The 24,797-nt window shown below is 51.4% G+C and overlaps 2 protein-coding genes across 8 annotated transcripts in view; one reads left to right on the top strand and one right to left on the bottom strand.

Moving 5' to 3' along the window:
• On the bottom strand, nt 1-7,436 carry BAG5 (BAG cochaperone 5). Of its 3 annotated transcripts, none has more exons than XM_047795062.1 (2): nt 7,413-7,436; nt 1-3,605 (listed from the first exon to the last, which is right to left on the bottom strand). In XM_047795062.1, the coding sequence occupies exon 2, from the start codon at nt 3,575-3,577 to the stop codon at nt 2,234-2,236; it is 1,344 nt and encodes a 447-aa protein (XP_047651018.1). In that variant the 5' UTR covers nt 3,578-3,605; nt 7,413-7,436; the 3' UTR covers nt 1-2,233. The 3 variants fall into 3 exon arrangements, with proteins under 3 accessions (XP_047651018.1, XP_047651015.1, XP_047651016.1); XM_047795059.1 differs by lacking the exon at nt 7,413-7,436 and adding an exon at nt 5,085-5,232; XM_047795060.1 differs by lacking the exon at nt 7,413-7,436 and adding an exon at nt 4,592-4,803.
• Nucleotides 5,422-24,797, top strand: part of LOC125135215 (cytochrome c oxidase assembly factor 8) — a 23,964-nt gene continuing 4,588 nt past the window's right edge. For all 5 annotated transcript variants that reach the window (XR_007136915.1, XR_007136914.1, XR_007136916.1 and 2 more), the window contains exons 1-3: nt 5,422-5,594; nt 14,774-14,971; nt 16,213-16,276. Coding sequence is in view for 2 of the 5 variants with exons in the window: in XM_047795066.1 (XP_047651022.1) it covers nt 5,472-5,594; nt 14,774-14,971; nt 16,213-16,276 (385 nt within the window). In the remaining 3 variants the exon portion in view is untranslated. The remainder of the gene's footprint in view (nt 5,595-14,773; nt 14,972-16,212; nt 16,277-24,797) is intronic.

Genomic DNA, 24,797 nt, shown 5'->3' on the forward strand with positions numbered 1-24,797 from the left:
TAGAGTCATTACATTTATTTCCATAACTACTTGCTCACAGGCTGAGTAATCTATGTGGGTGAAGAATGACCTGAAAGCAGTGCTGGCTGGCTGTAGAGAAAGCAAACATTCCCAGCCGTTTTTTGCACGAACATGGATACAGTTTAATGCAGACCCGAGGCCAAACATTTTTAGGGGGTAGGTGTAACTTCCAGTACAGCTTCTCCTCATGTAAGATCATAAAAATACAACGAGCCCAATTTAAAAATTACGTGCCCACAGGAACACAGGCCTCCCAACGAGGGACAGTGTCCCTCGGGCTCATTAAGGGACCAGAATGACCAGGTACAAAGCCCTAGGAAACGTCGTGCCTCAGCAGTCACGCAGGTTCATCGGCTGATTTCAGTGACCAGAGGCATTCCCAGATGGCCGCGTGTCCCCTCGCACACGCTCCGGCGGCCCGAGCCCCACGGGCTGCAGAGAACACACTGGAAGATGAGTGAAAGGGGAGGCCCTGCTTCAGGAGCAGTGACGCCTGGAAAGGAAGCTGACACGCCACCTTCAAGTCTGAAGTTCACGCGACGTCTAGGCCTGGTGTCTGAAGCGAGTCAGAGCACAGCCTCCACTTCCCAGGGATCTAACTGTGCCAGCGCTGGAGCTGAAAGCCCTTCCGCATTTTAAGAGCACCTCACACTTGTGAAACAGGATCACAACCCTCACACGACTTCCTAGGAGGAAGGGCTCGTCAAGGGCTTGTAACTCTTGGGCAGCACTGAGACGCAGCGAATGGTTATAGGGCTACGCTTGTCCATCTTTTAGGTATTCGGGGCTATTCCTTTATCTTATTTTTAGCTATTCACAAAGTCATCAAACTACCCCTGAAAAAACAGCACATTACTGTAGAGTTCACAGGATGTCCTCTGAGGTGCTGCTTTTGTGAGAGGCGACTGCAGAGGGGTCGCAGGTCCGATTCGGGGACAGCATGTCCGCAAGGCGCCTCAGAGCTGCGGGCAATTCCGCTGTTCACATTAACAGGCAACCTCAAAACTGGATCCTCAAAAAGTACGAACAGAAGCACGTATACCCTTCAGCAGAGGAAAAGCAATCTCACGCAGACAGACAGACAGACTGTGCTGGCCCCGCCCGGCGCCCGAGAAGCTCCCGCCTGCCGGTGAGGGACGGAGCTCGGCTAGCCCCCCTGCACCCGCACCCGCACCCGGACCAGGTCCCCAGGGGCTGCTGACACGTCTGCTCGCGGGGCACCGGGGATGCTGATGGAGTCTGTCTCGCACGCAGCCTTGAACGACAAGCCCACTGCAAGCTGCACCGCAGACACAGCTGCTCCTCTGGGCATGACCTAATCACTGCTGACTCATCTCCAGTCTTCCTTATCCTACTATGGCTTTGGGTGTTTCCTTTCTTTTTTTTTTTAAAGGTCCATTAACTTTACTTAAATGTTTCCATCCTTCCTCATTTCTAAGGGAGACTGTAAATTCAGATGTTACAGACGGAAACAGCTTGAAGGCAGGAGCTGGTGTCTTATCCCTTCTTCAATGCAGCCTCAAAGGTTTTTTGCTAGTAATTCCATAATTTATGTTACGCACAAAAATAAGACTCCCCTCTCTATACTCAGAGAGTGGGGGAAAATACGGACGCTGCATTTCAACAAAATGTTTCTGAAAGAACAGACGATCTGGAAAAACAAGTACAAAAAACAGAAATTCCTACCCTACTAAATGGGGTGGGACCAATCAGATTTTACAAATGAAAAAAAAAAAAATCCTGCTTTATTCAGCAAAATACAACATCTCATTGTACTGCTTTTGCGCTGTGGACCTTCCATTTAAACAAAGCTTCCCCCCTTTCTCATAACTGTCCTAGTATTTATCACGTTAAGGTTCTATGTTTATTTCTAGCTCCTGAAGTATCCGCATTTTAATGCCTGAACAGCCCGTTACATTTTCTTTAAAAGCTGCCCCATTCCATTTTGATTTAAAAAATAAAACCAAAAAACCACACCACGACGTACAGGTAACAGTCCAAATGGAAAAGTTAATACGCTATAATATTTGTTCTGCAACATCGAGAGCAGCAGAGATACCGAATATAATTTGCTTAAATCATAAATACTGAGATTGCTGTACGCATGTGCAAGAGTCACATGGGGCCTCGACGCACCAAACGCCCTCCACCAACACACAGAGATCGCTGTCAAGTGCGCAGCGAGAAACGTCCCCCGCGGGCGCCCGGCGTTTCAGTACTCCCACTCGTCAGACTTCTGGTCCAGATAGCTGAGAATGTTCTGGGCCAGCTTCACCGCCTGTTTCCGGGCCGCCTTGCACTTCTCCTCTCCCTGGGGGTCGACGGCGTCCAGGGCCAGCAGCTGCTTGGTGAGCAGCTCCTCCAGCCGGATGTAGTTCTTATCGGTTCGGTTGCCGTCGAAGGCGAGCACCTCCTCCTGGATCTCCGACAAGTGTCCCAGGATGGTCCAGACGGCCGCGAGCGAGGGGTGCTCCGCACTGGCCAGGGCCCTTCTCTTCTCCAGGGCCTCCCTCAGGTCAGCGTAGGTGATGAGAGTCTGCACCTCAACCACGGCCCGTCTCCTGGCTTCCCGGATGCAGGGGTTCTTCTCCAGGCTGACCTCGTCCAGCTGTCCGATCAAGCCCTGCAGTTCTGCTTTGGAGCTCAGGTACAGCTCGGCGGGGTTCTGTGCTCCAAGGAGCTCGTTTTTTATTTCCCTCACTCTCTTGAGGACCTTCTCTATTTTTAGAATGGAATGGTTCTGGCCCAGGTCAAAGGCGTACGTGGTATCTGCCTCCTCCTCTAAGTCCAAATACTTCAGCAGCTTGTTGATATCTTCCACGACCTCCTTGCGATAGTTCCTGATTTCCGTGTGCCCGCACACGTCCAAAGCGTCCAGATCCGCCATCAGCCCCGAGAGCACACAAGACAGGTGCCTGCACGTCTCGTCCCTGCTCACCCCCATCAGGAGGGCGATCAGCGTGCCTCGGGCCCGGTTCACGTCGCACATCACGGAGTTAATCTTGGCGACCGAGGGGTGCGCGTCGGCGGAGAGCGGCAGCGAAGGCTGCTTTCGCACGCAGTCCTCGATGATCTCCTGCACCGCGCAGATCTTGGTTAAGGTGTGATACCGCGCCTTCCGCAAGGAGATCCGGCCTCCCGTCTTGACGTGCGTCAGCCTCAGGATGACGTCCTGGATGCCCTCTTCAAACTCCTCCGTCACACAGTTGCCGCCGCTGTGAAAGGGCACGATCTTCTCTTTCACCAGGGACTGTGCTTCTTTGAAAATGTTCTGGATCTCGAGCCGGTGGGGGTGGTTTGCATTCTGCTCCAACTCTTTGAGAAGCCGCTCCGTCTCCTGGGCCGCCCTCTTCCGAGCTTGCTGAATATCCCCTTTGCCTTCCGTATCTACAGAGTCTATTTCAAAAAGTTGTTTTGTTAGAATCCTCTCCAGTTTCTTGTACGTCTTGTCGTCTGACAGGCCACTGAAAGCAGTTACTTGCTGTTCTATGCTTTTTACCTCCTTTTGGATCTCCTGGAGCCTACTTATAGAAGGATGCTGGTTTCCCATCGCCATACTTTGGTTGTGTTCAGTTTCACAAGCACTAAAAGATGGCAAAAACGATAACATTACACTAAGAAGCCTGCAGAATGGTAATCACATATTCAATTCATTCTACAATTCTCATTCTAAAAAGACAGGCTCGAAAAAAAAAGCTTGCTACTGCAGTCCAAAGGAGAAGAAATCCAAGCACAGAAATCAGAGCGACTCATCAATTCCCTCTCATGAAAACAGCGAAACAGCTGCACCGAGGTTGAGACCAGGGCTACTGCCCTGCGGAAATAGGAGCCGGAGCCCTGGGCCTGTGAACCTCAAGTTTCCTCAGTTGTAAGAGAGAACAAACAACATATGCCATCATAAGTATGGCATGAAGCTGAACAGCTTGGAAAAGGTGCAGGTATCTGAGGTCTTAAAACTGGAAGCTGTTTTTTTTTTTTTTGGTGCGGCAGGGCACCTTTGTGGTAGCTCTGCTAACCTTCCAGGTCAGTACGTCTAAGCAGGACCCTCCTCTCACCCCATTGCAAAGAGCTCTGACTAATTTCCGGAAAAAGTAAACAAAAGGAACCGAGCCACTGAAACAAACACCAGTGGTTCGCAGACACCGCCCAAGTCCCCGCTTCTACCGTCCTCTCCATCCTTTGAGCCCTTCTAACATCTCCTCTGCAGTGGCACAGGGCTCCACGGGAAAGGCGACTGGGACTATCAAAGCACCACCCTGGGCTCTGGAGGCCTAGTACCTCCCCAGGCCCCATCATGCTCCTGTCCCCTCCTCCAAAATACATCGCACAAGCATGTGACAACTCTGAGCAATCCATTCACTAGCCTCACATTAAAAATCCAGAATGGCTCAACGCACTTTTTTCATGCTCCTGGGTTTCTATCGATCAGCTCTTTGGAGGGGGTCGGGTACTCAAGTGAAACCAATCCCTTCTGGGTGTCCGAGCCGAGAACACGCCTCTGGAGGCCCAGGGAGAGCAGGCGGCCTCGATTCTTCCCTTCCCTGCCCGCCCTTCCCTCCGAGCACTTTACCCAGAAGAGGTCTAAGCTGGTTTGGTCTTGGCTTCCCGTGGGTGAAGTGGCGAGATGGAAGATCAGCCCTTTACGGGGTGCGGCTCCGGAGCTGGGCCCCCAGCTGCATCCCTCTTACCCCTCCCGGCTAGATCTGAACGGGGCAGCCGGTGAAGGGGCCGGCAGTGGCAGCGGCAGCTACTGGCCGCAGCGGCCGCTCCGGGCGTCTCGCCCGGACCCCACGACGCACCCGCCCGCCCTGACCTCACAATGGCCCTCGGGGGGAGGGGGCGGCCGCGCTCGGCCGGGCCTGGGGAGCCGGCGAGGAGGGAGGGGGCTCGGGCCGGGCCGGCTGCGGGGAGCCCGGCTCGGAAACCAGGGCCGGCCGCGTCGGACCCAGGGCTGGGGCGGCGCCCACTCCGGCCCGGCCACAACGGGGAAGGGCGCCGAGTCGGGGGTCGCCCGCCTGCTGCCCGCGCCGAGGGAAGGCTGCCGCCGCCTGGTTCTCGCTCACCTGCGCCGCCCGCGCCATCGCGCACTCCGCTGCCGACGCCCCGCGCCGCCGCAGCTCCCGCCGTCGCCTGGGCCCGGCAGCTCCGCCCCCGGGCCGAACAGCCCCTCGCCCTGGGAAAAGGTCTTCCGGCTTCCGCGCCCACCCTCGACCCTGGCCAAGCCCGCCGCTGGCCGTCTGGCGCGTCAACCTGGAACGGCTGAGCCCGAGGAGCAGGCGGCCACTCGGCCGCGCCCGCGCCGACGGCCGTCCTCGCAGCCGGTCACACGCGGGGAAAGAGCACGATCGGCCGCGCTGTCCCCTTCCTCGGGCTTTGCGACCGTGCCGTAAGGCAGCCCCTAGCGCCGTCGCGACTCCGCCGTGCGCCGCGCGGGCCGACGGACGGCGACCATGGCGGCCTGGCGGCCCGGAAGCAAGACGGTCGTCCTTCCTCTCCGCCGCCCCTTTTCAAGCCGTGGCTGTCAGCTCGCCCCCGAGCGCAGCGCTGAGCGCAGGGATGCAGCGCCCAGCCGCGTAAGTGGGGTTCCCGGAAAAGTTGGGCCGGGAGGAGTGACCGCAAGGGGCGGCAGGCCCGGGCCGCACCCCTCAGGGACCCCTGTGGGACCCTCACACCTGCGACGCGCCACTTGCGGTGTCGGCTGAGCCCCCCTGGCGTGGGGACCCGGAGCCGGCACGGGCTTTGCGGGACAGGCGAGTGGAGCGCGGGGAAGCCCTGGAGCCCCCCAGTTCCCTGCGTCAATCCCCTTGTGGAGGTGGAACTGAGGGTGCCGCCGCCGTCCCGGGGCTGTTGAAAGAACTTTAAGAATAGCATAGCCGTGCAGCAGAACAAAGGGTGGGGGAAAAAATGTATACGTGTAAGAGTAATTTGGTCCCCATGCTGTACAGCGGAAAGAAAATAAAAGTAAAAAAATAAATAAATGAATAAAAGAATAGCATAGCCGGCCAGCAAGTTTATACGTACCGGGGAGTTCCCGTTATGGCGCAGTGGTTAACGAATCCGACGAGGAACCAAGAGGTGGCGGGTTCGATCCCTGGCCGCGCTCAGTGGGTTAAAGAGCCGGCGTTGCTGTGAGCCGTGGTGTAGGTCGCAGATGCGGCTCGGATCCCGCGTTGCTGTGGCTGTGGTGTAGGCCGGTGGCTACAGCTGCGATTGGACCCCTAGCCTGGGAACCTCCATATGCTGCGGGAAGCGGCCCTAGAAAAGACAAAAAAAAAAAAGTTTATACGTACCGTCTTTCTGTCGAGGATAACTGGTTTTTACATGTAAAGAGCTCTTGACATGCGCAGCACGTGTGTGTGTCGTCTTTATGATTATTAACGCTTTTCTTCAAGTGATGGCGCACTGTTTTGTAGGACTTCACGTTGAATGTTTTTGTTCTTTTGGTTTGGAAACTGTGCATATATGCATATCTGACTGAAGAGCCATAACGATTAATATCTGTAGCAGTTTTTATAAATTGCACTGCTTTGGGGAATGACGTTTTGTTTAAGGGAGTCCTGTGGACCAAGGGTGTGGAATGGGCTGCAGATAAAATGTTTAAACGATGGAGCTCCCATCGTGGCTCAGTGGTTAAAGAATCCGACTAGGAACCATGAGATTGCAGGTTCCACCCCTGCCCTTGCTCAGTGGGTTAAGGATCTTGTGTTGCCCTGAGCTGTGGTGTAGGTTGCAGACGTGGCTCGGGTTCCGGTTCCGAGTTGCTGTGGCTCTGGCGTAGGCCGGCAGCTACAGCTCCAATTGGACCTCTGGCCTGGGAACCTCCATATGCCCCAGGAGCGGCCCAAGAAATGGCAACAACAACAACAAAAAAAGCCAAAAAAAGAAAAAGAAAAAAGTTTAAATGAGAGCAGGTTAAGGTTTAAACCAACAGGTTAAGGAGCAAGGCTGGAAAGCATCCTTTTAATGATAGTTAAAAAGGGTTAAAAAAAAAAAAAAGAGCCCGATAAGAGTTCCAAAATGTGCCTGCCGTAAATTTTCATTTATTTTGGTCTGTTTCTATTAGCATGCTTTTATAAACACAGCTTCTGAAGTTCTTTCTAGTACATAGTTTAGCCAGGGAGTTACCAGGGCAACAGATCACCTAGACCCCAGTACAGTGGCTGCAGTCCTGACTTCTAGTCCTGGAACATAGAAACCCACCGAGTATCTCAGTCTTTGGGCAGAAAGATACTTGAGAGGTACCTGAAAATGCACTGTGAGGGCACACTGAACGTGAAGACAGCTGCCAGAGCGAAGCCTTTACCCAAACTTGTTTTACTGCCAGAAGAAAGGACAGCCCCAAACAAGGCTTTTTCCACTGACATACAGCCTTTTGTTAAAGTGAGTCTTACCGTGGATCTGATCCTCAAGGTGAGACCTCTGCCTTTCTCACGCCGTCCAAATGACAGGGAAGCTGGTGCTACACACCTGACGGGCTGCCTGTACCTGTCAAGGTGATGACGGGAACCATGCCCAAAGTGGAGCAGCTGACCCATGAGTCAGACCGAGCCCAATTCTGGCGTCATGACTTGTGTTGTGTTTTTTTTAGGATGTGTTCCCCATTGTGCTAGATATTGGATGAACATGAAAGAACAGTTCTTCACCTCAGGGCAGGTTGTGTTTCCTCTGCTTTTGGCCCCCACTTTGTGTACTTCTGGAGCACACAGCCAATTCTCTAGGTAATTAACTTCCTGCAGCACAGAGAGATTGCTGTCTTTTAGACTTTGAATTTTAATATTAGGTCTTCAAAAGGTTATAACCCTTTTATTTTCTTTATCTAAAGAGATATGTTTTAGTCTTGTATTTCTAGTCCACTCTGCATACTTTTTCATTAGTTCTTCATTTTCCGCTTGAGTTAAAGAGACCTGCTTTTAGGACCTACACAATTCATTTCTCTCTTAATCTTTGGGTACCATTTTTTTGGCTGCACCTGTGGCATGCAAAAGTTCCCGAGTGAGAGATCGAACCCTAGCCCTAGCAGTGACAACGCCAAATTCTTAACCACTAGGCCACCAGGGAACTCCAGGGTACCACTTTTTTTGTGTCCTTTTTAGGGGTGCACCAGTGGCATATGGAGGTTCCCAGGCTAGAGGTCAAATCAGAGCTCTAGCTGCCGGCCTCCGCCACAGCCACAGCAACACCAGACCCAAGCCGAGTCTGTGACATGCACCACAGCTCACGGCAACTCTGGATCCTTAACCCACTGAGCAAGGCCAGGGATCGAACCTGAGTCCTCCTGGATCCTAGTCGGGTTAACCGCCGAGCCTCAAAGGGACCTCCCCCCACAGAGGTTCTGATGTGACTGATCCGGATGCCGCCTGGGCATCAGGACATTTGCTGATATTCTTGGTTTGTCCAGTCCCTGCCCCTCGCCACAGCTCTGCTGAGGCGTAACGTCAGGACTCCTAAGGGCGAGTCTGATGAGCTCACAAATTAGGGAACCGTGGTTACATGACTCGCGTCAGTACTGGCTTGTAGTCCTGAATGTCCCTGACTTTTCTAGTCAACATTTACTGAGCACTTGCTTGCACTGTTCTGAGAGTTTTACGTATTTTGATTTATTTAAGCTTCAAAATTAGGCCTTTGTCAAGGAGGTGCTCTTTCTTTTTTTTTTCTGTTTTTGGCTGAGATGTGCATCAGCTTGATGTGGGATTGCAGTTCGCAGACCAGGGACTGAACCTGGGCCACAGCGGTGAAAGTGCTGAGCCCTAACCGCTAGGCCACCAGGGAGCTCCTGTGTTGGTGCTTTTATCATCATCCCCGTTTCACAGATGAGGAAACTTTTTTTTTTTTTTTTTGCTGGATTCGGAGGCCAGAGTGCTCTCACTACTACACCATGGAAGCGCGTGTGCCAGATGAGGAAACTCAAGCACAGTAAGGGATATACTGTTTTTTTATCCAAAGGATAAGGAATTAAAATTTTTCTCCTAGTAATCTTTAGATCAAAAAGAACAGAAACAGTCCCTCAGCATGGAGAGGTAACATTTACAAAGAACAGGAACAACTGGTGTCATATTTTGCTTGCATTTTCTTTTTTTTTTTTTCTTTTTCTTTGTAGAGCCACACCCTCAGCACATGGAAGTTCCCAGGCTAGGGGTTGAATCAGAGCTGCAGCTGTCAGTCTACACCACAGCCACACTGGATCCAAGCCGTGTCTGCAACCTATACCACAGCTCACGCAGTGCCGGATCCTTAACCCACTGAGCGAGGCCAGGACCCTCATCCTCATGGACACTAGTCGGGTTCATCACCACCGAGCCACAGTGGGAACTCCTGCTTACATTTTCATTAAGGAAAATGATCCCCAAAATCCTCAAGTTTGATTTCAAATGAATTTCGTAGAAAGAAGTTGAAACTCCAGATAAATGAGAAACTGGTGAGAGGTCTAGTCATTGAATTTTAAGACTGATGTGCATATTTCTCATATGGAAAAGACTTTCAATAAGAGGCTGGACTATTCAACCATAAAAAGGAACAAAATAACGCCATTTAAAGCAGCATGGGTGGAACTCGAGATGCTCATACTAAGGGAAGTAAGTCAGAAAGAGAAAGACAAACACTGTATGATATCACTTATATCTGGGATTTAGTATACAGCATGCATGAATCTATCTACAGAAAAGAAACAAACTCATGGACTTGGAGAACAGACGAGCGTTGCTGAGGGAGGGGAATGGACGGGAGTGTGGGGATAGTGGACACACGCTGTGGCCTCTGGAGCGGCCGAGCAGTGAGATCTGCACAGCACAGGGAACTGCATTGGATCACTAGTGAGGGAACATGATGGAGGCTGATGTGAGAGAAAGAAGGTGCGTATGCGTGTGTGTACGTATGACTGGGTCACTTTGCTCTACAGCAGAATTGACAGAACATTGTAAACCAACTATAATAAGAAACTTTTTAAAAAGTAGTTGGAAGGCAAATTAAATTTGGGGTGGACTTTAAAACCCGTGTCCTTTAACTCTGTTACCGTAAAGAAGAGGAAATTGGGACCCAGAGGGATTAAGTGACGTATTTGGTGGCACACCGTGGAGTCAGGACTGAAACCAAGGCTTCCCCACTCTCAGGCCGGTGTTCGAACGTTACCAGATGCTTTGTTCTTCACCCAGTGGAAGGTTACATGTCTTCCCTGTCTTGCCCTTGTTCTATTAATGTGGAAAATTACACTGTGTTTTTTTTTTTTTTTTTTTTTTGCTTCTTAGGGCTGCACTCGCAACATATGGAGGTTCCCAGAGTAGGGGGTCTAATCGGAGCTACAGCTGCCGGCCTACACCACAGCCACAGCCACACCAGAGCAGGGCCGCATCTGCAACCTATACTACTGCTCACGACAACACAGGATCCTTAACCCACCGAGCGAGGCCAGGGATCAAACCCGAAACCTCATGGGTTCTAGCGGATTTGTTTCTGCTGCGCCACGATGGGAACTCCTACATTGAATTTTTGTTTTTCTTTTTTTGCTACTTATGGGAAATTTAAAACATGTACAAAGAAGAATATAAAGAATTGCTGGAGTTGCAGCTGCGGCACAGTGGGATCGGTGGCAGAGCACTGGGACACAGGTTCCATCCCTGGCCTGGCACAGAGGGTTAAGGATCCAGCATTTTCACAGCTACAGCTTGGTTCTGGTTCTGGTCCCTGGCCCAGGAACTCCATATGCTATGGAGTAGCCAGGAAAAAAAAAGAATTGCTGCTGTGTATCCAGTACTTGCTTCCGCAGGTACCCACTCACTGATGGCTGTTTATTTCACCCTCCCCCCATCCAGTCCCACTTCCCAGGTGATTTTTTTGGCAAATATCCGACATCATATTTCACGTGTAAGTATTTCCATATGTATTTTTAAAAGATACGGACTTCTGTGTATGATGAACATTGTCATACCTAAAATACCATAGTAATTGTAGTAATTCCTTAATTCCAGCAAATTTCCAATGTTGGATTTTCTTTGGAGGTCCCGCTGTGGTACAGTGGGACCAGCAGCATCTCTTCAGTGTCAGGACGCAGGTTCCACTGGGTTAGAGGACCTGGTGTTGCTGCAGCTGTGGCTTGGCTCTGATCCCTGGCCCCAGAACTCCATGTGCTGTGGGGCGGTCCAAAAAGAAACGCACAGACAACCAATTTCCTCGACAGTCTTTTTTTCACGCCCCACCCCTCACCCCCAGGCTAGAAGCTGCGAGTTGGAGCTCGAGCCACAGCCTTTGCCACAGCCTTTGCCACAGCCGTGGCAGCACTGGATCCGAGCCACATCTGCAACGTACACCAATCCTAACCCACTGATCGAGGCCAGGGATCAAACCCACATCCTCCCAGAGACAGCGTTGGGCTCTCAACCCTTTGAGCCCCATTGGAAGCGCCAGTAACCTTTTTTTTTTTTTTTTAAACCATGCCCACAGTGTATAGAAGTTTCCAGGCCGGGTTAAGGGTCCAGCATCGCAGTGAGCTGTGGTGTAGGTCAAAGATGCAGCTTGGACCTGCCGTGGCTGTGGCTGTGGCGCAGGCCAGCAGCTACAGCATCAGTTGGACCCCTAGCCTGGGAACGTCCATACACCGTGACCTGCTGAACCCTAGGGAGCGATGGCGGGGCTGACGCGGCCCCTGCAGTGTTCTCTGTGGTCCAAACTATTCACGCCACGTGGCTGCGCCAGCTTGGCGGCCCACTTCCTGAGTAGACCCTCTGCTGTCCCTGTCCTGTTTGAGTCTCACTCTTTTTAGACTGCTTGGGGGTGTAGAAGCTCTAGCAGGGTCACAGCGTCCAGGACCAGGAGAATGCTCCCGGGTAGTGCTGCCTCAGGCATCTCCTTCAGTGACTGCCCGGGCCTTGGGATGCTCGAGGTAGTTGGTACTGGTTCGTGGCGGCCATCAAAGCAGAGACTACCAGGCTGTGTTTCCGAAGTGGTGACTTGGTTTCCTTGCCACGTCTGCACTGCCTTACTTACTCTAACTGTCAAGGGTTGGGTCCAGAGACCTGAAAGGCCATCAGCCCCACACTGGGGGAAAGGGTGGGGATTGTGCCAGAGCTGAGCTGCTCAGCCACTCCACCCCTCCCCTGCTGTTCCTGCTGAGCAGGCCAGTGCAAAATGCACAGCTGCACCTGGTTAGTTGCATTCGTTCCTGAAATTTTAGCTATTAAATCTACATTTTTTCAAGTTATCAGTAAGCTACACACTGATAGAGAGTTGCTTTGTCTTAAATTTTTCAAGCCTTGCGTCTCTATTTTTAGTTCTTTGGAAGTTGCAGCTTTTAATGGTCAGAGTGAAATGCTGAAATATCCTGAATGAAGTGCCTTCTGTTTTATTTTTATTTTATTTTTACGTCTTTTTAGGGGCTGCACCTGTGGCATATGGAAGTTCCCGGGCTAGGGGTCGAATCAGGGCTACAGCTGCCAGCACACCCTACTAGCCACAGCAACGCCAGACCCGAGCCATGTCTGTGACCTACACCACAGCTCACCGACTAGATCCTTAACCTGCTGAGTAGGGCCAGGGATCAAACCTGAGTCTTCATGGATACGAGTAGGGTTCGTTACTGGGGAGCTACAGCAGGAACTCCCATATCCAGATTTTTGTGTGAGCACATGTGTTCCTGTGTCTTGGATGAATAACCCTGGAGGGGCGGCTGGGCTGTATGTTAGGTGTGTTTACTTGTGTCGTGGGCTGCTGACTCTTCTTCCACAGGAATGGTGCCCTTTGGCCTTCCCTCCAGCAAATGTTTAAGAGCTCAGTTGTTTTACATCCTTGGCAGCACTTTTTTTTGAGTAATTTATTTGTTTTTATTAAAGTACAGTTGGAGTTCCTGTTGTGGCACAGGGGAAATGAATCCGAATAGTATCCATGGGGATGTGTGTTCAATCCCTGGCCTGGCTCAGTGGGTCGGGGATCCGGTGTTGCCGTGAGCTGTGGTGCAGGTCAAAGGCGTGACTCGGATCTGGTGTGGCTGTGGTGGAGGCCGGCAGCTGCAGCTCCAGTTTGACCCCCTAGCCTGGGAATTTCCATATGCTGTGGGTGCGGCCCTAAAAAAATATCACCGATTTACAGTGTTGGGCTAGTTTCTCCTGCACAGCATCCTTTTTTTTTTTTTTTTTTTTTTTCTCTATAGGGCCGCACCTGTGGCATATGGAGGGTCCCAGGCTAGGGATCTGATTGGAGCTGCAGCAGCCGGCCTCCACCACCGCCACAGCAACACTGGATCCATGCCCCATCTGTGACCTACCCTGCAGCTTGCAGCAATGCTGGGTCCGAGCCCCGTCTCTGACCTACACTGCAGCTTGCAGCAATGCTGGATCTTCAGTCTACTGAGCGAAGCCAGGAATGGAACCTGCATCCTCACAAACACTGTGTTCTTAAGCTGCTGAGCCGCAGTGGGAACTCCTGTACAGCATCCTTGACAGCACTCCTATTGGCAGATGGTTTTGTTTTGGTTTTTCTCACCATATTAAGAGGTGTAGTGGAAGCTCGTGGTTTTGCTTCGCATTTCCCTAATGACTAATCATGTCGAACATTTTTTATGTGCTTATTTGCCACCTAAATACTTTCTTTGGAAACTTTTATTTAGAAAATTTTTCCGTTTTTAAATTGAGTCGTCTGTTTTCTTATGGAGTTTTGAGAAATCTTTACATATTCTTGAAACAAGTCCTTTTTATAGATTTGCATGTATTTTCTCCTGTCTTTGGCTTGTCTTTTCATCTTCTTAATAGTGTGTTTGCAAGAACAGAAGATTTTAACTTGGGTGAAGTCCAGTTCATCTATTTCTTGTTTTGTGGATTGTGCTTTTGGTGTCGTATCCAAGAAATCTTTGCCACATCTACGGTTGTTGAATTTTTACTGTGTTTTAGAAGTTTTATAGTTTTAGATTTTACATGTTAGGTCTTTAATCCATTTTGAGTTAATTTTTTTTTTGTCTTTTGTCTTTTTTGTTGTTGTTGTTGTTGTTGCTATTTCTTGGGCCGCTCCCGCGGCATATGGAGGTTCCCAGGCTAGGGGTCGAATCGGAGCTGTAGCCACCGGCCTACCCCAGAGCCACAGCAATGCAGGATCCGAGCCTCGTTTGCAACCTACACCACAGCTCACGGCAACGCCGGATCGTTAACCCACTGAGCAAGGGCAGGGACCGAACCCGCAATCTCATGGTTCCTAGTCGGATTCGTTAACCACTGCGCCACGACGGGAACTCCCATTTTGAGTTAATTTTTGTATATGGTGCAAAGTACAGGTGTTTGCTTTAAGATGTTGAGTTGTTCCAGCACTGTTGTTGAACATGTCTGGTATAGTGTTAATACTGTTTATTACAGTTCTTTTAATTTGGGTATTCTCTGGCCATAGTCTGTCTGTCTGTCTTTTTTTTTTTTTTTTTTTGTCTTTTTAGGGCCATACCCACAGCATATGGAGGTTCCCAGGCTAGGGGTCTAATTGGAGCTCCAGCTGCCGGCCACAGCCACAGCCACAGCCACACCAGATCTGAGCCACGTCTGCCATCTACGCCATAACTCACAATAACACTGGATCTTTAACCCACTGAGCGAGGCCAGGGATCAAACCTGCATCCTCATGGATACTAGTCGGATTCGTTTCCACTGAGCCGCCACGGAAACTCCAACCCTGGCACATAGTCTTAAAAAGAGGAAGCTAACACGGGTCTTTAATAAATCTGGACTGTTCATTTTATAATGCTAGAGATTGATTTATTTGTGTATTAATCCCATACATTTTGTTTAAGGTCTCAAGTTTCTGCCCTCCAAGAAAATCTTGCCATGATTGGATAGGACCCCCAGATAAATATTCAAACCTTCGACCTGTTCACTTTTACATCCCTGAAAATGAGTCACCACTGGAACAAAAGCTAAGAGAATTAAGACAAGAAACACAGGAATGGAACCAACAGTTCTGGGCGAACCAGAATTTGACTTTTCATAAGGTAAGTTTAGGTTTTGTGTTAGAATGAGAAATACTGCAGTTGGCCACTTGGGGGCGCTAAATCTTTAGTGTCTACCTTTTTTTTTTTAAGGGCCGCACCCGAGGCATATGGAGGTTCCCAGGCTAGGGGTCGAATCAGAGTTACAGCTGCCAGCCTACACCACAGCCACAGAAACAAGGGATCCGAGCCGTGTCTGCGACCCACACCACAGCTCAGGGCAATGCCGGATCTGAGTGAGGCCAGGGATCGAACCCCCAACGTCATGGTTCCTAGTCGGATTCGTTTCCACTGTGTCACAGCGGAACCTCCTTTAGTGTCTACTTTGCCTTCGAGTTGTTTGGTAGAGGCTCAGTCCCTCTCCCCACCCCCGCCCCGGCCCACTTCATACATAGACCATTTGTACATATGTATGCATGTGATTTTAAAACTAATGTATAACTATAAAGAAGAAACATTGATTATCCATAGAATCACTGGTCTTGAGACTTTCAAGGAAAAAAAGGGAATAACAGAGCTAGAACTAGAACTGCAGGCTTCACATGTAGATATGCTTATATGTGTGCTTATGAAAATATGGGTGTCTGGGATGTGTTTTCACTCTTCCCAAGAATCAAGAATTCTTAACAGCATGCTCATCAAAAACCACATGAGGAAGAAGTATTCTAACCCAGGAGAAAGACTTCAAGGTGATGTGTATTTATCTATTAGGGAAGGCTATACCAAATGGATTGTTTTGTCTTACTCTGTAGATTTATAAATAAACAGTACTTCCCAAAGTTTATTAAACATCTCATTTTCAAATCCTAAATCAAGCATGAAAATTCTAACCAAGTTCAGATGGTTTAAGACAGATTTTGGGGAGTTCCCTTCGTGGCTCAGTGATTAACGACTAAGAACCATGAGGTTGCAGGTTCAATCCCTGACCTTGCTCAGTGGGTTAAGGATCCAGTGCTGCCGTGAGCTGTGGTGTGGGTCGCAGACTCAGCTTGGATCTGGCATCGCTGTGGCTGTGGCGTAGGCCATTGGCTACAGCTCCAATTAGACCCCTAGCCTGGGAACCTCCATATGCCTCAGGTGTGGCCCTAAAAAGACCAAAAAAAAAAAAAGACACACTTTGAGATGGGCCACTTTTCAGGAAATCCATCTCCAGCCTCCTCCAGAGCACCGGGAGCTGAGTCCTAGCCAAGGAGAGTTGGAAAGCCGAAGGAAGGAAGGGAGTTCTGACAGCTGTCTTCTTTTAGGAAAAAGAAGAATTTATTCACTCAAGACTGAAAGCTAAAGGCCTGGGACTGACAGCGGAATCAGGTTAGTTTTTTTTGGTTCTTCTTCTGGCAACACTGTATTTGTTTGAGTAGCTGTTTGAGAAGATAAAAAGAAAGCATGTTGGGGAGTTCCCGTCGTGGCGCAGTGGTTAACGAATCCGACTAGGAACCATGAGGTTGCGGGTTCGGTCCCTGCCCTTGCTCAGTGGGTTAACGATCTGGCGTTGCCGTGAGCTCTGGTGTAGGTTGCAGACGCGGCTCGGATCCCGCGTTGCTGTGGCTCTGGGGTAGGCCGGTGGCTACAGCTCCGATTCGATCCCTAGCCTGGGAACCTCCATGTGCCGCGGGAGCGGCCCAAGAAATAGCAACAACAACAAAGACAAAAAAAAAAAAAAAAAGAAAGCATGTTGGATGCTGGAGAGCAAGTTCAGGGGCAGCTGCGCTGAGGGCGTCCTCAGTGGGACCTACATCTGTCCTCCTGCTCCCTTTCCTCTTGGGCGAAGGTCAGCCTGCTGGTCATTTGAGGTCATTCTGATTGATGCCCTCTTTCTGACCTTTGGACTTGGATCCCAAGGTCATGTGGCTTCTGCACCCTCTGTCTCTCCTCCCCTGGCTCCTTCTTCTGGATGCCCGGTCCAACAGCCGTGAACTGGACGCTGGGGGAGTTATCCTGGAAGGCTCTCTCACCTCGGTTACCTCGTAGACGTTTCTCAGCAGTTTTGCTGCTCCCTGTTCTTAAACACGGCTTTGATTCAGGCCCTTGTGACTTCTCCACCTATTGCAGTATCTTCCTAATTGGTAATTGGTTTCCTGGCCCCCAGTCTTTTTTTTTTTTTTTTTCCCTGTCATTTGACTTTTTAGGGCTGCACCAGCGGCACATGGAGGTTCCCAGGCTAGGGGTCTAATCGGAGCTTCAGCTGCCGGCCTACACCACAGCCACAATAATGCCAGATCCAAGCCACGTCTGCAGTCCACACCACAGCTCACGGCAACGCCGGATCCTTAACCCACTGAGCAAGGCCAGGGATCGAACCCGCAACCTCATAGTTCCTGGTCGGATTTGTTTCCGCTACGCCACGACGGGAACTCCTGGCCCCCAGTCTTTGGATCGGGGTCTTTATAGAAGCTATAAAGGCTAGATAGTAAAGAGGTTAGGCCTTCAGAGCCATAAGGGGCCTCTGCTTCAGCTACTCAGCTCTGCTGTGCTTCTGGGAAAGCAGCCATAGAAGACACCTAAGTTAACGGGTAAGAACGTGTCCCAGTGAGTATTTATAGAAACAGGCAGTAGGCCAGATGTGGCCTCCAGGCTGAAGTTTAGCACCTTGTGCCTTAAATCCATTCTTTGCCGCGTAGTCAGACTCTTGTACCCAAATGCAGATTAGGTTTTCAGAGTTCCTGTGACAGCAGCATGACACAGCCACGCTCCTCCGTCTGGACCGAAGGCGCTGCCCTCTCACCGCACTCGCTTCCTGCTCCCCAAGCTGCCCGCCTGCCGTGTCAGGGATATGACGGCACTCAGTGCCCTCTCCCTGCCGTGCCGTCCTTCCTTTTTTGGGTGGAAAGTCTAGTGCTCAAATGACTTTATACTGTTGCTTAAACCGACGTCTATTGTCTCCACACTATTCTCACGGAAAATCTGAAACCACTGACCCCCCGAAGCCAGGTCTGTATTGGGCTAAAGCACTGTCACTCTCCCTGCTGACCCTCGGCCTTGCCTGGGTCCCTTTGGAGTAAAGGGCCGTCCACCGCACCGGCCCCACTGAGGGTCTGGAGAGCAGGAGCGAAGACGTTCCCGTTGCGGCTCAGCGGGTCAGGAACCAACGTGGTGCATCCGCTGAGGACGCAGGTTCCACCCCTGGCCTCGCTCAGTGGGGTAAGGACCCGGTGCTTCCATGAGCTGTGGTGTAGGTCGCAGACACGGCTCGGCTATGCAGTGGCTGTGGCTGTGGTGCAGGCCGGCAGCTGTAGCTCTGATTTGACCCCTAGCCCAGGAACCTCCACATGCTGTGGGTGTGGCTGCGAAAAGAAAAAAAATCAGTTGTTTATGGATTAATACGTTCAATACATCGCTCCTAGTCGTAGCAAGTCTAACGGAATAAGAGTGACCCTCCGACATCTGGAGGAGTGGCGAGTCCTCAGCTTGACAGTGAAGGTGGAAGGATTCAAGAACATGAAAACTGACCCTGAACTGGTCAGGACCCGCTAGTCTGTGCTTCTGGAAAGGAGAGTTTGCTGAAGGGACACGAGGCGGCTCAGACCCAGGGCCAGCGTAGAGCTGGGCCCAGGCCTGCCCTGCACGCTGACCCTGGCCCCAAAGGGCACCCAGACACGCCCTTGTCACGACCCCTCTGCTCTAAGCGGGCTTTCTCCACCTCCGTTTACACCTCCCACGTTGCAGAAGGCGCCAGCCTGAGACTCTTCCCAGGCGGCTCCAGCCAGCACAGCGGTGCCCAGGTTGGGCAGAGGCCTGGGCATGGGGGTTGTGTTGAAGGCTCCGCAAACTGTGCCCAGCAAATAGGGCCGGGCAGACAAGGCCGGGAAGCACCCTAAACATGAACGTCAGGTTGGGGGTGTTTGCGGCAGAGCTGAGAAAGCAGTGTGGACGCAATGAAAAGCCTTGACAAGTCTGTGGAAGTAACGAGACACCTCCAGTTGCTCACACTCTAAATTTTACAGTCCGCGTTAAAACAGCAACCAGAGCAGTTCCCACTGTGGCGCCGTGGGTTGGGGGTCTGGTGGTATCTCTCTGGTGGTGCAGGTTCAACCCCTGGCCTCGCTCAGTGTACTGAGGATCTGGCGTTGCTGCAGCTGTGGCTTGAATTCCGTCCCTAACCCAGCACTTCCATATACCAAAGGGCGAGCGAAAAAGAAACCCCCAGCAACCAGGTATCGTTGGATGCTTTCTGAGCTCGGGAAGGTGTCTTCCTCGCTCCCTTCCCCGTGGGTTTAGCTGCATGAAGCTCACCTGCCGAGAAGTAGGGACATTACGACTACGGACTATCTAAGAAGTCTTCCTAGAGGAAAGCATGGGAAGACCCGACTCTGGGTTCGTGGCAGCACGGTCTTCATCGCAAGAGGGGGAAGCATCTAGATATCCAGTGATGAAGACTGCATGAGGCCGGTGGCCCACCCCGCGCTGGCTGTTCGCTGGGATCCTCTGCGGCCGTATAGGAAAACCACTGACTAAGTTCCAGTGCAGAAAGCCCAATACCATGGCTTCAGCTCTGCCTGTCCCAGATTCAGTCTCGTTGGTAGGGCAAGCCGTGCTGTGGGAGAATTCTCTTGTGTGTGTGTGTCTTTTTAGGGCCACACCCGTGGCATATGCAAATTCTCGGGCTAGGGGTCACATCAGAGCTGCAGCTGCCGCCTACACCACAGCCACAGCAACACCAGATCTGCATCTGCGACCTGTGCCCACAGCTCATGGCAACACCAATCCTTAACCCGCTGAGCGCTGCCAGGGCTCGAACCTGCGTCCTCAAGGATGCTAATCAGATTTGTTTCCGCTGCGCCACAATGGGAACTCCCTGTGGGAGAATTCTTGCCTCTAATTTCTTTCATTGCTGAAGTGTTTGTATGGGGGCGGGGATGGCATCAGGCTGGATTTCTTTTAAGTCGGCTGGTATTTATGAAACGCCTGCCCAGCTTTCCGCAAGTGTGTGATGAATTAGATTGTTCTCCACTTGTCTTTCGTTATTTAGTTTTACTGAAGGTTGGTGTCACGTTGCAGCGTTGCGGGTGTGGCATCTGAAGTTCTCAGCAGCCGTGTCTGGTGCTTCTGCTTTACGCTGCGCGTCGTCACCTGGGAATGTTTGGGCGCGACCCCAATCTCCGCCAGTAGCCCAAGGTGGCGTCCCAGCCTGTCCTTCGGGGCCTGGGGCTCCTGCTGTTCTGCCAGCGGTGGGAGCCTGAGCGCCCTCTGCGCCCAGCCCCGTCCCACCCGCCGCCGCACGGACTGCAGCTCAGTTTGTCTCGCAGCAGCTTTGTGAGACGTGCTCTGCTGATCCACGTCCTGGAGGGGAGCGAAGCCACGACCGCAGGGCCAGTGAGGGACAGAACCCGTCCCCGTACCAGGAGGGCATGTGCGCCTCCGTGGCGGGAGAGGCCGGGGAGCGGCGCACCTGCCCGGAGGCCTGGCGGACCAGCTCCTTGCTCGGGGGCTGGCGCGCCGGCCCCGCGCTCGCTCTGCTGCCTAAAGCCGGAGCCCTTCCGCACCCCGCCTGCCCCCGCCCCGCTCTCTGTGCTCTGGCATCTCTCAGCCTCTCCAGACCCTTCATTTCGTCTGCCCTCTGGGATCCTCTTCATCCTTCAAAACCCAGCTTGGCTGTCACCTTCTCTGGGAGTCTTTGGCTTCCCTCCCGTCCTCAGGCAGCTGGTTGTTCCCCCTGCTGCTCCATTTAGCAGCCATCCGTTGGTTAATTCCAGGTATTTATCAGACACCTGCCACCTCACCAGCTGGCTGCCGAGAGGAGCGGAGGGCGAGACAGCGTGGCCTTGGCCTTGGCGGAGCTGGGACCGCCTCACATGGGCGGGAGCGGCCAGCTCAGTAAACGCACCCTGTGCTCGGGCGCGTCGCCTGCGGACAGACAGAAGCAGGGCTGCGGGGAGGAGCGGGGTCAGAGACGGCCTCTCCGAAGGTGGGAAGGAATCTTCTAGATGGAGGTTTTGAAGAGCAGCCGGAGGCCGGGGCATTGGAGCCTGGACACAGGGAGTGAACTGCTGATCGTGGAGGCAGGGGGCGGCCCGGCAGGCATGCGGTCCTTGCCTTGTGTCTCTGCCAGGGCAGCCCTGCTTGTGCTCTGAGTGTTCGCCTCTGTTGTGTGAATGCAGGGCTGGCCCTCAAGTCGTGCCCTGGGATTCTCTCTCCACCTCCGTCTCCGTCTCCCCCAAATCCTGAAGGGGTTGAAGCGTCAGCATCAGCATCAGCTCTACAGCCAGGAACATGGCCTCGGCCTGGAGACAGCTTCTGTCAGGGGCGAAGGGACTAAACCCCGGGGGACTGGAGCGGGGGGCCTCTGCCTGGGGGTGCCCCAGAAGTGCAGGAACCCTGGGTGTGATGCCTGTTTGGGGGTTAGGGCTTCTAAGCCAGGGCGCCCCTTCCCATGTGGTCTCAGTCCTTTGACCCCCAGCCATTGCAGGTGTCCTGAGACTGGCCCTACCCCGCTGTGCCATCCCGCGCGGCACAGAAGCCCTACTGCCTGGCAGGCCGTGGTTCCTGTCCTGTGAGAGTCTGGGGGCAGGGGAGCCCTGAGAGCAGGCCACGTTGGCGTTTCCTACCGTGGAGGTGACAGGCACTGGGTGTGTTACCGGCTTGGCATGTGCTCCCCGCCTTGGAGCCGGGGTGCCTGGGCTGCTGGCCAGTGCAGGGTGCATTCGGCTTAGGAGACACTCTATTTCCCTTGCGCTGGTAGCTCACAGTCCCTCCTTGGACATTCAGAAAGCCTTGGCCCTCGAGTGGGGAAACCCAGCCCAGGGTGATAGGTACCCCGAGTGCATATCGGCGACAGCATAACCATTAGGGGCTAGGAACGGGGAGATGCTTCCTCCCTTGTCTTTTCTTTACTGAGATGTCATCCACTTCCCATAAAATTCAGACTTTTAAAGTGTACAAGTCTTCAGTGGTTTTAGTGTCCACGAGATTGTGCTGCCGTCACCACCACCTGGTCCAGAACGGTTTCATCGCCCCGGCAGCCACTGGTCTACTCTCTGTCTCTATGGATTTGCCTCTTCTGGGCATTTCCAGGTCAACGGCGTCGTATACAGGCACGCCTCATTCTCTGGAGCTTTATTCTGTTGTGTTTGGAGGATTCTTTTGAAAAAACAAATGTTTGTGGTGACCCCGTATAGAGGAGGTCTGTTGGCCCTATTTTTCCAGTAGTGTGATTGTGTAATTAAGGTAAATGTGGTTTTTTTGACATGATGCTGTTGCACACTCAGCCTATCGTGTAATACATCTTAACTACATTGGGAATCAGCCACTCAGGTGACTCACTTTACTGTGATATTTGCTTCATTGTAGTGGTCGGAATCGAACCCTTAATAACTCCAAAGTCTGCCTGTGATTTGTAATCTTACGTGCGTGCCTTTTTTTTCTTTTTAAGTTGTATTGAAGTGTTGTTGATTTACAACATTGTGATAAATATGCGTGCCTTCTTTCCTTTGTGTGTGTGTTTTCGAGCTTCATCCCTCTTGCAGCATGAATTAGTACCATGAACATGCTTGTCCATGGCCGAATACGATTCCATCATACGGGCAGACCACCTTTTTTTTTTTTCTTTTTAGGGCTGCCCCCACAGCATATGGAGGTTCCCAGGCTAGGAGTCTAATCAGAACTGCAGCCTCCAGCCTACACCACAGCCACAGCAACTCCAGATCCAAGCCCCACATCTGCCACCCACACTGCAGCTCACGGCAACGCCAGATCCGTAACCCACTGAGCAGGTCCAGGAATTGAACCCACATCCTCAAGGGTACTAGGTCAGGTTCATTACCACTGAGCCACAATGGGAACTCCTCCACTTTTTGCCTATTATGTCTGATGCTGCTCTGAACAATCGTGTCTCTACCTATAAGTGGAATTGCAGGGTCATATGATAACTCGGTGTTTAACTTTGTATTTTTTTATTTTTTTTGTTTTTAGGGCTGCTCCTGTGGCATTTGGAAGTTCCCAAACTAGGGGTCAAATTAGAAGCTGGCTGCCACGCCACAGCGACACCAGATTCCAGCCCCATCTACAACCTACACTGCAGTTCATGGCAACACCGGATCTTTAACCCACTGAGCAAGGCCAGGGATCGAACCCACATCCTCATGGATACTAGTCGGGATCTTAACCCACTGAACCACAATGGGAACTCCTGTGTTTAACTTTCCGAGGACCCGCCAAGCTGTTTTTCACAGTGACTGCGTCATTTTCCCTCCCCACCAGCATGTGTGAGGTTCCAGGAGCTCCGTCCACATCTTCATCAACACTTGTTATTGTCTTGTTCTCCCCCCGGCCGTGCCTGCCGCGTGAAGAAGTTCCCAGGCCAGGAGTCACACTCGTGCCACAGCGGTGACAACTCTGGATCCATAACCAGGGAATGCTCTTATTTGCCATTTTTATTTCTTCTTTCAAAAAATGTCTATTCAAGGAGTTCCCGTCATGGCTCAGTGGTTAACGAATCCAACTAGGAACCATGAGGTTGCGGGTTCAATCCCTGGCCTTGCTCAGTGGGTTAAGGATCCGGCATTGCCATGAGCTGTGGTGTAGGTTGCAGACATGGTTCGGATCCTGTGTTGCTGTGGCTCTGGTGTGGGCCAGTGGCTACAGCTCCGATTAGACCCCTAGCCTGGGAACCTCCATATGCCATGGGAGCAGCCCAAGAAAATGGCAAAAAGACAAAAAAAAAAAAAAAGAAAGAGAGAAATGTCTATTCAAATCCATGTTAAAATTGGGTTATCTCTCTTTTTATTGTTGAGTTGTTAAGAGTTCTTTACATATGTTGGATATCAGACCAGCCAGAAGGATGATTTGCAAATATTTTCTCCAGTTCAATAGGTTGTCTTTTCACTTTCTCAGTAGTGCCCTTTGAAGCACAGAAGTTTGTTTATTTGTTTGTTTTTTGGCCATGCCTGTGGCATGTGGAAGTTCCAGGGCCAGGGATTGAACCCATGACACAGCAGTGACCCAAGCCACTGCAGTGACAACACCAGATTTCTAACCCATTGAGCCACAAGAGAAGTCCTGAAACATAGAAGTTTTAAACTTTGATGGAGTGCTCTGGTGGCTCAGTGGATTAAGGATCTGGCGTTGTCATTGCCCTGGTATGGGTTTGATCCCTGGCCTGAGAACTTACACATGCCGCAGGCATGACCAAAAAGATTAAGCAATGAATTTAATTAAATAAACTTTGATGAAGTCCAGTTTGTTTTTTTCTCAGTTTTCCTGTTTTGAGTGTCGTATCTAATTAAAATTCTTTCCTGGAGTTCCCTCTGTGGCACAATGGGATCGGCAGCATCTCTGCAGCATCAGGACACAGGCTCAATCCCCAGCCTGGCACAGCGGGTTAAAGGATCTGGCATTGTAGGAGTTCCTATTGTGGCTCAGTGGGTTAAGAACTCAACATCATGTCCAGGAAGATGCACAAGACAAAATAAAACAAAAGGATCTGGCGTTGCCTCAGCTGCGACGTGCAGCTCCAGCTCTGATCTGATACCTGGCTGGGAAGTCCTTAGACTCGGGGCAGCCAAAAATGGGAGGAAAAAAATGCATTGCCTAATTTAAGCTAATGAAGATTTGCACATTTCTTGCAAGAGTTGTGTAGTTTTTGCTCACACATTTAAGTCTTTGATTCATTTTGAAGTTATTTTTGTTTATGGTGTGAGGTAGGGATTCAGCTTTGTTTTTTTGCATTTAGATAGCCAGTTGTCCTAAGCATTGTTTGCTGGAGAGACTCTTTGTTCCCACTGAATTGTCTTGGGACCCTTGTTGAAAATCACTTGCTCAGAAATGTTTTGAGTGTATTTCTGGACTCTTAAGTTCTTTTCTGGGAGTTCCTGTCATGGCTCAGTGGTAATGAACC

This window comes from Phacochoerus africanus, chromosome 9 (genome assembly GCF_016906955.1).
Source record: "Phacochoerus africanus isolate WHEZ1 chromosome 9, ROS_Pafr_v1, whole genome shotgun sequence".
NCBI classification, from domain to species: Eukaryota; Metazoa; Chordata; class Mammalia; order Artiodactyla; family Suidae; genus Phacochoerus; species Phacochoerus africanus.

Coding starts and splice junctions, on each gene's coding strand:
- BAG5 (XM_047795062.1), bottom strand. CDS start 3,577: ATGGCGATGGGAAACCAGCATCCTTCTATAAGTAGGCTCCAGGAGATC.